This window comes from Diceros bicornis, chromosome 18 (genome assembly GCF_020826845.1).
Source record: "Diceros bicornis minor isolate mBicDic1 chromosome 18, mDicBic1.mat.cur, whole genome shotgun sequence".
Classification (NCBI taxonomy): domain Eukaryota; kingdom Metazoa; phylum Chordata; class Mammalia; order Perissodactyla; family Rhinocerotidae; genus Diceros; species Diceros bicornis.
Genome location: NC_080757.1, coordinates 6,895,585 through 6,908,852, shown reverse-complemented (window position 1 = coordinate 6,908,852; position 13,268 = coordinate 6,895,585). Strand labels below are relative to the sequence as shown.

Here is a 13,268-nt window from a genome sequence, read left to right as displayed (position 1 = left end):
CATGGAGGGCTCAGTGGTGTTACCTCAGGCAGTTAACTAAAGAAGAAACACTTGTTCACAGAATAGCTAAGAATGCCCAACTCTAAGAGTAATAAATCAAAACGCAGCTTAAAAGAGTGATCTATCCCTAATCCCCTTTCAGGTCGGCGTAAGAGCAAAGGGTGCTGTTGACTGGGCACAGTGGGCACTTCACTGATGGTGCTGCTCAGTCAGTGCCACTCGCTCTGCAGCGTTACAGTGACCATGGGGACTGTGGAATGACTGATACGTCAAATATATTGAGTGAAGTCTGTAAAGCAATAGGTGTGATGATTCATTTTGTAACCTAGACACATAGTACAGAAAAATATAAAGGATATATGCTAAACTATTAATAGTGGTTTTCTCTGGATTATGATTGATTTTTATTTTTTTATTTAACTTCTTTCTGTGTAGCTGTAGGGGGATTGAGGACTAGGTAAGTGGTTGGAAAAAGAGGTTCAGGTACTGCTGCTGTACTTGCACAGCAAACACTATTTAGTAGAGTGGAGGGGGGGCTTGAGGGGGGGCTTGAGCTCTCCCAGGGAACCTTGGCTGGGCCACTGTATTTCTTTAAAAAACATGTCCAGGGGGCCAGCCCGGTGGCATAGTGGTTAAGTGCGTGTGCTCGGCTTTGGTGGCCCGGGGTTCGCAGGTTCGGATCCTGGGCGTGGACCGACGCACCGCCTGTCAAGCCATGCTGTGGCGGCGTCCCCTGTAAAGTAGAGGAAGATGGGCACAGGTGTTAGCCCAGGGCCAATCTTCCTCACACACAAAAAAAAAACAAGTCCACCCACCTATAGACAAAGCCTCATGCAGCTTTATTAGACACGGTAGATGGAAATAAATCTTTTCTCAGTGCCCAGTCTCATTAATGTTCTGGAGCATTATGTCACGGTTCTTTGGTTTTTTTGTAACCTGTAGGATTTCAGTAATTTATAGATTAGTCTGGATCAATGAAAGGATGACAATTAAAATATAGTAGTGATGATTCAGTATTAAATAGTAAACGGAAAAATTAGTCATTTCTATCCAGAAGATCAATAATCAGAGAAAGTACTCAGAACAGACTTCAGAGCAAACATGTGGGCTCAAAAATTACAGTTTTCAGATTTTCTTGTAACAAGATAATTCCCTGATTTCAAAAAATAACTTCTGTACGTTGAATTGTATTTTAATAAGGCCCATATTGTATGGATTAGAACTGTATATTAATCTTGCATATTTTGTAAAAGTTACATTTATTAACACATATTTCACTTTTGGGGGATGCCCATAGCATCCGTGTCAGTTGTTTGTGTGTGTGTGTGTTGCCAGGGTATGGAACTGCTAGTCTCTGGGAACCAAGAGTTATTAGCTATGGGATTTAGATGGGCTCTAAGAAATCAGGGACACCAGAGTTATGGGTTTTCTTCAAGAAAGTGCTTTTGGCCTATTGTCTGGAACTGGTCTGTGGATTTGAGGACTTTTAGCATCATTGGCCCCCAGCCACTAAATACTCACATCACTTCCCAGTCATTGTGATGACCAAACAGCTGCCTGTACCCTCCCTTCCCATCACTTCCAGATGCTCGGGGTGTTGGGTAGTGCCTCCTTCTTTGAGAATCACTGGGAAATAAAATATTGTTAGGGGCTGTGTTAACTAAAAATGTTTGTTTGCATATAAACAACAACAATGACAAGAACAAATAATGGCTTAAACAAGATAGTTTATTTCTCTTTTCCATAGATGCAGCCTGGGGATGGGCAGCCTGTGGTTGGTGTGGTGGCTTTGTGGGCATCAAAGTTCTAGAGTGCTTTAATTTTGTGCTTCCTCATTCTCAGTAATGGTTTCCATTCTCAAGGGCCTTGAGAGTGGCTGGAACTCCAGTCATCACCAACATTCCAGGCAACCAGAAGGAGAAAGGGGGAAAAGAAAATAATAGACCTTCCTTCCAGCTGAGTCAGCTTCTTTTAAGTACTGCATTCATATTCCTGCCTCTAAGTGCAAGGAAGTCTGGTGTCTTAGTCTCTTATGCTGGGGCCCCCATAACAAAATACCACAGACTGGATGGCTCAAACAACAGAAACTTATTTCTCACAGTTTTGGAGGCTGGGAAGATCAAGGTGTTAACGAGGTTGGTTTCATCGTGAGGCTTCTTCTCCTGGCTGTTAGGAGGCCGCCATCTCGCTGTGTGCTCACATGACCTCTTTGTGCACGTGTGAAGGTTGAGACGAGACTCTCCTGTGAGCAACTCTCTGATGTCTCTTCTTATAAGTACACTAATCCTATCAGATTAGGGCTCCACCTTAATTAATTAAACCTTAATTATCTCCTCATAGACCCTGTCTCCAGTGCAGTCATATTGGGGGTTAGGACTTTTACATGAATTTTGAGGGGGAGACAGTTCAGTCCACCACAATTGGGAAGTATTTTAGCTGAGTGTGTTGCTGCCCGCAATAAAAGAAGATCCCATTAAGAAGGAGAAGAGACATGATGTAATCCAGGCAGAAATAAAAGTATAATGATGTACACCTGAAATTTATACAATGTTGTAAACCAATTTTACTGCAATAAACAAAAAAAAAAAAAGAAAAGAAAAGAAAAAGAAAAAAAAAGGAGAAGAGAATGGATGTTGGGTAGCAGCTGGTAGTAACTGTCACAGGGGCTCTTGGCTGAGTTTCCCGGGTTGATAATCAGAGGCTTGGAGTTGGAACCCTGTGGAGTGTTCACTGAAGGCAGCCAAGGATGATTTGTATAAAAGTATGCATAGAAAATTATGAAAGGAAAGATGAGTGATATTTAGGAGTTATTTCTGATAAAATACAGTCCCTATTCTCAAGAAAGTGATATCCCAAAGAGAAGTCAGGGAACCTTTTTTCCTTTTAAGACTATAACTGTAGGTAAATATCTGTCAACAAATAACGGCAACTTTACATTGCTGCTGGTTTTTAGTTTTCCCCATCTTCGCAATGAGTATGTTTTCTACTATTCATATTCTTTTTTTCCTAGGCCTCCTATGTAGTTTAGGAGAAAAATTGTATCTTAGGACAGAAATTACAATTAGTAGATTGCACACGATCCCTCGTTGCCCTTGAGAATCTTGGCGAACTTTTTCCAGGGATGGAATAAACCAGCACTTTGAAGCTACAGGTATAACTCAGTTTCACCGAAAATATTTGTCTTGCGTACTTCTCTGCACTTCTACAAGGGGACAAAAGGGAATGGATTTTAGATTATAGGGTCTGTTACATAGCTCTGAAACTCTTGGAGCCTGGAAGACCTTAGGTCACATTGAAATTGTGTTATTTTCTTTGAACCCTAGGAATTGTTAAAATTTTGGGGTCTTGTTTATATGAAAGTCTAGTGAAAAATGAAACAGCCTCCTTTCCATTTGTGCTTGGAACCAATTGAGAGAGATGCAGGAGCCAGACAGACGGAGATGATAAGATTCATCTTTTTCTTGATAAAATTGGAAATATAGCTCTACATTTGAGGCCAGAATAATTTGCTAACTCCCTCTGCCCTCGAATAATTAGACTTACCTGCCCCATGAGTGGCAGCCTCTTATAAGGCATGACTGAGGGACAGCCAGAGTGTATGTACCCTCTCTGTAGGCAGGCCAGATTCAAAAGAGAGGAATTGAAGGGAGTGTGTTCAGTTTCTTTTTCCATATTCACTCATCAGCCAGTAAGGACTGAGTTGAGAGACCAGATCCCTCTGCATGGAAAGATGAGGCATGGGAGGAATAAGTGTTCCCTTAAACAGTTGGGAGAGGTAAGCCCTAAAATCTTTGATATTTTCCAGTTATTCGAATGGCATCCCTTTAAAAAGCCAGGGAATGTAGTCTTTTGAAAAGGAACATGAAGATATTAACCACTTGGGACAGACACCCAGTCTATTTATATTAACCAGCAAATTTGGTGGTAAGATACACTATGTCCATGGATTGATTTTTCAAATTTGATTCAAATCGATTAATAAGGTTTATTGTTTTTTTTTAGATTTTAATCCTTTGTGTTGATGTTTGTAGATTTCACCAAAGTTTACTATTGCCATTAAATTTCTACTTACTTTTATATAGGAGAAAATATTTTAATGGTAACATCAATCTATATCTAAACAGCTTCCCTGGTGTTAGTATCTATCCAAAAATGCATAACGTTTGAAATACTGTATTCAAGAGATATACTGTTTAATTCAGATTTATGATCTGTAGGCATTAAAAAATGTGTATAGCTGATTTTTTAACTGGAATGTGTATCATTTGGTAGTCTAATTACAAGTCCTATTACAACAAAGACTACTAAAACTTGTTTTCATGTTAAAGACCTCTAAATCCAAAGGAGAATGTTACTAATTTTTCTATGGACTTTTTCTACTGAACTTTTCTATGTAGAAGGTTAGAAATGGGGCTGGGATTATTTTCCTGTTTGAAACTTGGAACCTCAGTCCCTTGCTAGTTTCTTGAATGGACCCAACAAAGAGAATAGTGGAAGGTCTTGGTTAAGTATTACTTATGCAGAGCAATTAACATACACTTTAGAAGGAATATAAGGGTAAATGTAAGTTTGTAGGCTGAACTTATTTACTGATAGGGCAAAGGCACTTGGGATAACTTACAGGCTTGTGGACTCAAGTTGAACTAATTTTGGGGTAAGAAATTAAATAATGAAATGACTGAGAATTTCTGATACTGTCTAGTTGAAGTAACACTGAAGTCTTGTTTGACAAATTTGTCTCAAGATAAAAAACTGCAACTAAAGTTTTGGCCACTTGGTATAGTTGCCTTAGTGACTGACAGCTAGAGTTTAATAGTAAACGTTCAGGTCAGGCCTCCAGATCTATTCACTATAGTACTGTATCTGTGTACAGTCCTTCTTTGGAAGCCATCATAGTTGGACTAACTCTTAAAACAATAGCTGTGAAACTGATTCAGTTTCACTGGAAAGATTGCCAGCCCAGTATGAATGAAGACTCTATGAGCATACCTTGGTGATGGCATAACTGTAGCATGTTTTTCTGTGGTTTTCATAATTCTTTTCCTGTCTAAATGAGAAAATGGAACTCTGGGTAGTGAACACATTCTCCTCTTCATCTTTTTCTTTTAGCAGCTTTATTGAGATATAATTTGCATACCATACAATTCATTCATTTAAACTGTACAATTCAGTTGCTTTTAGTATGTTCAGAGTTGTGCGTCTATCACCTTACTGAATTTTTGAACATTTTCATTAGCCTAAGAAGATAATCCACATCCCTTAGCTGTCTGTCAATCTGTTTACTTCCAAAAAGGCAAAAAGGACCTTATCCAGAGACCACATAGCAGACTACAGTATGCTGAACTATTAGCAGAGATAGTCCATAATTCTAGAATAAACATAATCTTTAAAGTAATAGATAATATTTTAACTGTTGTTATTGTGTAATTTTTTTTTTTTTTTTTTGGTGAGGAAGATTGGCCCTGAGCTAACTAACATCTGTGCCAACCTTCCTCTATTTTGTATGTGGGACGCTGCCACAGCAGGGCCACCAAAGCGGAGCATGCAAACTTAACCACTACACCACTGGGCTGGCCCCTGTAAATTTTTATAGTAATGAAATATCATTCATTTCATTTCTCAGGAAAGCTAGCAACAACTGTTATATAATACAATGTAATCGTGAGAGGATATCCTTTGCTGCATTCTACTAGTTGCAAGCAAGTTGCAGGTGCCATCTGTACTCAGAGAGAGGAGCTTACGCAAAGATGTGAATGCTAGGAAGATGGAGATCATGGGGTCACCTGAGAGCCTGTCTGCCACAGCCTTTAAATTAGTGAATGCTTTAAAAATGTTGCTTCTAATTTACATATAATTTTAATTAACTTTTTTCAGCTACACTCAATGGTAGGCCGGTACTGTATATTTCACCAGTGATTAAACCGAGCCATAGAGATGGTGTTTACTTGCCAATTGTCATAGAAAAGTAATGATTATACATGGAACTTCTTCATGTTAGACTATTTCCTGGCTTAATCTGTCTACTTCATGAAAAAAATTACTGAGAAAATTAGTCACTGGGCTTAATCTACTTGCCTAGGTCTGATTTCCATCTTGAAAAGTCAGTTGAGGCTTCATCTCCATACCTGAATGGTCACTCAGACCACTGATTTCTGTCTGGGCTTCTTGTGACTCTAGATGCTACAGTATAAATAATATTGGTGAAAGTATTTTGTAGACTGAAAAGAACTTGTATGAATGAAAGCCGGAATTATGACGTTAATATTATGATTTGAGAATCTGGCATTTGAAATACTGGTTCACTAAGTTTTTATTTAGACAAAGCATATTAATCTTTGAACTATACCCTTGAATTTGGTTATTATTAATACTAGTATATATGATTATTCTGGGGGAGCAATTTTAAAATTATAAATATTTTGAGAACCTTAAAAGTAGCTACAAAAACCAGTTCTATTAATCTGAGAAATCATTCCTACATTTTGGAAGAAGAGAAAAATAACCAAGCACATAAACATTTCTTGCTTATATCACCAGATTAGACTTTAAAAGAGATTCTGATCATTTGATATGAAATTGAAAAAATGTAGATGATACTCAATGGAATCTGTTTACGTATGTTGCACTCTCCGATTTGGTACAGTTCATTCCTCACAGGAGAGTGTGTGTGTGTGTGTGTGTGTGTGTGTGTGTGTGAGAGAGAGAGAGGGAGAGAGAGAGCAAGAGATAAACGAGATTGATTTTATATATTTCATTGGATTTGCTTTTTTACAAGCATGGTTAGAAGTTAGTTCTCTGACCTCCAGGCTGGAGTTTTGGAGATGATTTTTTTATTTGATGAAAAGCTGTAACGAGTGAGCTCTTTCGTCCATGAATCATTTGTTTTTCACTTCGTTGCTCCATTTATTGCACAAGGGCTGAACGGTTCAATTTTGACTGGCATGTGACAGTTTTCCTCTTAGAGACAGCTGGCTGTTCCTTTAACTATCCCCCCACCTCAGCATGGCATTAATGTGAACAGGGCAGTATACAAAGGGACTGGTTCTCAAACTTTGGTAGTATCACCCAGGGATTTTTAAAAATACTGTGTTCTGACTCCTATCCCCAGATATTCTAATTTAATTGCGATGGCATGATACCTGGGCATTGGAATTTTTAAAATCTCTCCAGTTGATTCTGATGTGCAGCAGACTTTGTAAACAGCTGTACCAGGGATTGAGAACCTAGAATAATTAATGTTGGTAAGCTAGGATAAGAACTTTTTGGAAATGAGGTTTATAGCTCCTGAGATTCTGCATTTGATAATGCAGTTTTGCGAAGTTTGACAAAGATCTTATATTTGGAAATGAAAACTGGTCTGCAGAATTAGTTTCTACAGTAAATGAGAAAACAAATTTTCCCGTGCATTAATCAGTGCTAGCTAAAAGAAAAAAGTCAAAACCTATTTAAAATGTGGAAAAATTGCTTCCCAATATTTTAACAGAGAGAGACTGAGAACACACAGCATTGAATCGTCAGGAAAACTGAAGATCTCCCCTGAACAACACTGGGATTTCACTGCAGAGGACTTGAAAGACCTTGGAGAAATTGGACGAGGAGCTTATGGTTCCGTCAACAAAATGGTCCACAAACCAAGTGGGCAAATAATGGCAGTTAAAGTAGGTGATGCCCATAATTATTTTGGCACTTTAATCCATTAGGTGCAATTTCTTGGTGCAGTAATACTGCTATTGTTCTGTTCTTACTTCTGTGGTGAATTTGGGTGTTTATGAAATTGTTTCTTCGAATTCTTTTAGGGTGTTTTGTATGGAGGTGGTCTTAATGGTGGCACGTTTTCTGTCTCTGGAAACGTGTGTGTGAAGTGTGCGTGTGTTCGCTGCACTTTTGGCATGATGCATTAACAGGTTTTAAACTTCAGGCCCTTCTACTGCCAAGGTGAGTTCAGGCCGGGAGGCTGCACCCTGGGAGCAGGGCAGTGCTGCGCTGAGCCAGGCGGGGAGCTGGAAGAAGAGGCAGCACACTGGGTTGGGCAAGGTGCGGGGCTAGGGCTAACAGCAGTCTTACTGAAGGTTTCCTGGAAACCACGCACATGCTGTTGCCACTAACCTCAACCTTACTCGGTCCTGACCGGCTCGGCTTCTGTTTGTTTATTTCATCTCCACTCAGTACTGCCCTGTTCCCTGGTTTGAAAGCTGTATTGAAATGCATACCTTGTGATAATGCTGTCACGTTCTGTCCTTATGGTGTGTGTCATGCCTCTTAATATGTTCATTAAAAAAAAAATCAAGAATGGCCAGAAATGGAGATTGGCCCGTAGACTGTACTGGGCAGGCTTAAGTTGGTACCTGTAATGAACTGATGGTTTCCATCAACTCCTAGTGGGCCCATGTAATTGTAATCCATTCATTTGTTTGTTCGGATGTTTAACGGATATTTGATCTATGTAAGGTATTTCAGGAAAATTGACAGTTGGGGTAAGGGGGGGCATTTTAAAAAGAAAAGGGAAAAATAAGATATGGCTATATGTTCATCAAACTGAAAATTCTTGTGGGAATAATTTATGTCCCAGTTTGCACGTATTGAGAGTGAGTTTGCAGACAGTCTAAGCTAATCATCTTCCTGTTAATCCCCTATTTTGAAAGTTATTAAATTGGCTTGATGCGAGGAGGAGCCTCAGTTTCTTACTTGACTTTTGGGAGTGGATTTGTATTGTATTAATATAAAATGCTGCCTGTGTTGAAGTTTATTGTGAGCAAAATGGTACTCCAAAATTTTAGCCTCCTATTTTGCAAATTTTTAGCCTGCTGTTTTGTTGAGCGTTTCTCTTTGCTGTGTCATGTAAAACTAATGAGAAATTAATGGTGGGGAAAAATTTTACAGTTCTCTCTATGAGTTCTTAACCTTGTTTTTGGTCATATTTCTTTTACAGTGTGATGAGAACTATAGACTTTTTTGTTAGGAAGGTGCACATATACAAAATTTTCCTTATAACCCATAGACCTCCAGAGATGCACAGGCTAGGACTTCTGCTCTGAACTATCTGTTGAAATAAAATGCTGTATTTCTTGGAATATGAAATGATTTTCTCTATTTTTATTTTGTACCACTGCAGTATAAGTGGAAAGAAAGTCATTTTATTTAGACTCTTTTTGGAGTGTGTTGCATTGCCCTTATGGGCTATCTGTGCAGGACATCTACTTTTACTTGGCTGGGTCTTAAGAGAAAGCTGTCCTATATAACTAAAGTTCTAAACGTTTCTCCCAGATCCTAGAAAAAGTACTTTTAAATAACTTGTCCTGCTTTTTTCATTCTGTGCTATGCGTGCCTTACTATGTTGGTCAGCATCATAATCTGTTTTAGTAATCTGGACGGACTTTAGCCATGGTTAATAGGTTTTAAAGGTAAATAAGGAAGATGCTTCATTTGACATTAAAAAAGTTTTTCTTAATTTGATAACATTTGGAACTGTGTAATGCTTATTCAAGTTTTGAGGGAATTTAGGAGTGAAAATAGGAAATTGTTGTCCGCCATTTGTAATCTGACCTAATTTTGAGAGCCCCTGTTGGAATGCTGTTAAAAATCCCAACTCTAAGGAATACTTCTAAGGCGGTCATGGGACCTACATACTGTCAACTGTCACATCTCGGCCCACCAGCTGATACTGTCTACCTTTGTTTATCACCTTGAATTCTTGATCAAGCATGATAGTTTAGCATGGGGAGGGGGGTAAGATGACATATCAATCAACATATTGGTGAGGCGTACCATTGGATTGCATGACTTTATATAATAGTGGAAGAATAAGTGTTTTTGCGTTAATATACTTTAAAATTTGATATCAATTTGATGACTGAAATATGCCATCTACTACAAGTTTTAAAATGTAGTTATTGTTGGGCTCTTTGAAAAAGCAGCCTTTCATCACACCTGAGAGAGTTTGTTCCCTCATTGCTTAGAAACAGACTAGATTGACAAGTACATACACGGAGGCAATGTATGATTAAGGAGTTAATTTGACATTTTACATGTAGACAGCTCAATTACTGAGCACCCACTGTGTTTAGCTCTGTTAAGGACTGTAGAGATTTAAAGGAACTATGAGACAGTGGTTCACACTTCTGCGAGTTTTCCATTGCTGTTGGTGAAAAGAGAAACACACTTGAAGTAGCTCTATACTAGTGTTTCAATATGTACTTTAGGAATATGGAAGAATTACTTTATTAGATATTAAGCTTATCCTGGAAATTATTCTTAATATTTACTTGCAATATCTGTACAAAAGTGAATTGTGCTATTAGCCTGATTTTTTTTATTATCCCTCATTTTTAGTTGTGAGGGAGCCCTTCCCCAAATTTATTTTGCCTCATATAAGAAATGTTTGAAAAGATGACTTCTTAGTTACCAGAAATAATTATGTCCGAGATGTGATCTAAAAATCAGGATATAATAAATCAGATTCAGCAAGATAACATACAGCATATGTAAGAGTTATACTTACGACAATTTCTTGACCTTTGGCCTGAAGACAGTTCCCCAAGCTGCCAGTGAGGTTCTGTGTTAGGACCTAAGATGTGGAAGATTTTAACCCTTCAGTTTTAATTGCACATGCCTGGGGAGACAGGTCTTGCTCTTCTGTGTTTGAGAGTAATACTATTGGTTTGTCTATCTCTGCCTGAATGACTGAGTCATAGGGCTGCCGAGGACAAAGCCATTGTTGCCACAGGGTTAGGAAGGAGGACCTTCAGCTCTGGCTGGGTACTTTAGGCTTTGATCAACATCCTCTGCAAATAACATTTAGTTAATGCCCTATTTTGCGTGATGGTGGGATAACTAGAGAGTGAAAAAATTAGATACCCACAATGGCTGTGCTCTAAGAGTAAAGTCGGTGTCTGGTTAGCTCTCTGGCAGGGTTAATTATAATAGGGAAAAGCCCAGGATTCAGACTGAATGTTTGAAGAAGCAATCAGGACTAAGTTTCCGAGCTAGGGTTAGAGAAATTCAGATCTGGGAGAAACATCCAGCATAGTTAGGTCCACAGATGATCAGAATCAAGATGTCAAAGCAAATCCAGAGACACAGGAGTAAAGCGTTAGAAAGAGTAGCTGTATTGCCACAGTTCAGGCCCACGGGCTGGAACTGAGTGGAATGACAAACACAGACTGCTAACAGAGGGAGGAATGATTATGAACCTTCAAGACCTGACAGTGTGTTCTCCACCTGACCCTGCTTGCAGCATAAATCCTGCATATCTAGTCTGCCAGCTTCCCTGTTGTTTTCTCACAGACTCATGTCCATATTGATTTCTTGAAAGTATGCATGCCCTGTTCCTTTGTGTAGGCTGTGAGAGAAAAAACGGGGGGTAGTAGAAAAGAATGGAAATGAGAGGGAATATAAGGGCATAAAATTGCTATCGCTATAGATTTAGGAAGGGAGTAGAATTGTTATTTGGAGGGTTACTGCTGGAGTAAAGCTGTCATCTCATTGGAGAATGGAACTAATATTGGGCAGGTAGGTGGGGCTAGAAAGGTGTAATGTTAAGGTTGTCTCTGTTGATCATTATGATGAGCTTTCAGTCTTCTACTTGAGAAGTTATCTGGGTTAATCAGAAAACCAGATTGGCTGTTTGAGGTTAGGTGCTTAGGCCAGACTGAGTTAGTGATGATAGGGTGTTTTCCCTTTCTTCGTGATCTGCCTAACTTGTCTGTCCTTCATCCCTCAGTGTTTTTTCTCTACTCTTCCAACTCTCCTGTTGCATTGATTTAAGTCCTTCTGATCCTAGGCTGGTAACTTGATCTTGATTCCTGCATTCTTGCCTCTCCTTAGTATTTGGATCTTGACTCCAGTGTCCTTGACCTGGAATTGAGACCTAGGTTAACCCGGATGCCTGGTGGGAAGGACCAGAGCCCTCTGTCCGACAATATCCGCAGCCCATAGCTCAGCCCTCCCCTGAGCAGGATGGGGCTTTCATCTGCTCGTTAGGTAGGCTCCTTGGTGTAGATGGTACTGCAAGTGGGAAGGCAGGGGCGGGCAAAATATGGCTGGGCTTGTTGTCCCGGTCACTGCAGGGACCTTGCCATTTCTGTCAGGAGTTCCATTGCTAAATAATTTTGGTGGGGACTGTGAACATATTGGAGAGGGTTCATTTTAGTCTTTAAACGTTAGTCTTGCACATTCTTCTGAAAGCACTAGAATGATATTTGGCAGGAGTGGCCTTAAGTTGGAAAAGCTCCTTCGATGGTATAGAGTGCTTTGTTAGGTAATTGTGTTGAGTTTTGAAAGGCCACAGTGCTAATATTTGATTATCCAGATCACTTGGGGGATGCAGAAGTCATGGCTATCTTGTTTTAAATTGAGACTGAATTCCAGTGTCTTATGGTCTCATTTGATTGGCTAGATCATGTGGCTTTATTAAGAAATTCATGATTGATTGAGCCATATTATTTTATGCTTCCTAATGTTGCTTAAATGTTGTGGTGTTGCAAATGAAAAGTATAAGTGGAGTGCTTCCAGGAGTGGGCAGATCCCAAGGATGTGGTCGGGCTGCCATCCAGTCAGCCTTGGTTTTGAACTCAGGTCCTTTGTGAAGTTGGGGTTGGAACTCCTGGTATACATGTGTTTCTTTTGCTGTTACTCCTAGTAGTTTTCAGACTCTGGGTTCTTTGTGTTAACAAAATTGTATATAGACCTCAATAAATAAAGTAGACAAAATTAGTACTATTCTGGTTGATGTAAGGGATAGGAGATGGGAGCCCTGCCTGCCCGTGTTGGAAGCCCTGGGGGCGTGAACTCTGAGGAAAGCTTTGGGGTCCAAGTGGGACAGTTTGGAAATGATTGTTCCAGGAGAACTTTAATCAACTATTATGTGTTTCTGAACATTCTGGATACCTAATTTCTGAAACCCTGTACCATCACTCAGTTGACCTGACTGAATTGTGATGTATGACTACATGCCATTTATGTAGTTATTTGGAGAAAAACCTGTCTTATCACACCGCACTCTAAATGAGGGTCATCTGAACCAATATTTGATATACCTCCTGCACATTTTCTGTTGTTGTTTGTTATCTTATGGCCATGCCTCTGAAATTGGTTATACACCAGATTTCTACTTTTATCTCGCTTTATCGTCATGGTCACTAAAGTAATGATCTGTCATTTATGATCTTTAGGCCCTTAAAAATTTCAGTGCTAAGATTAACATTGTACCCTTTCTATGTAGAGGATATAATTAGTAAAGAGGAAGAAGATGATACTACCCTCATCAGGAG

At 39.3% G+C, this 13,268-nt stretch overlaps 1 protein-coding gene across 4 annotated transcripts in view; it reads left to right on the top strand.

Moving 5' to 3' along the window:
- MAP2K4 (mitogen-activated protein kinase kinase 4) overlaps positions 1–13,268 on the top strand; it is a 128,255-nt gene that overhangs the window by 55,136 nt on the left and 59,851 nt on the right. For all 4 annotated transcript variants that reach the window (XM_058559691.1, XM_058559690.1, XM_058559692.1 and 1 more), the window contains one exon: positions 7,484–7,658. In XM_058559691.1, coding sequence (XP_058415674.1) covers positions 7,484–7,658 — 175 coding nt within the window. The remainder of the gene's footprint in view (positions 1–7,483; positions 7,659–13,268) is intronic.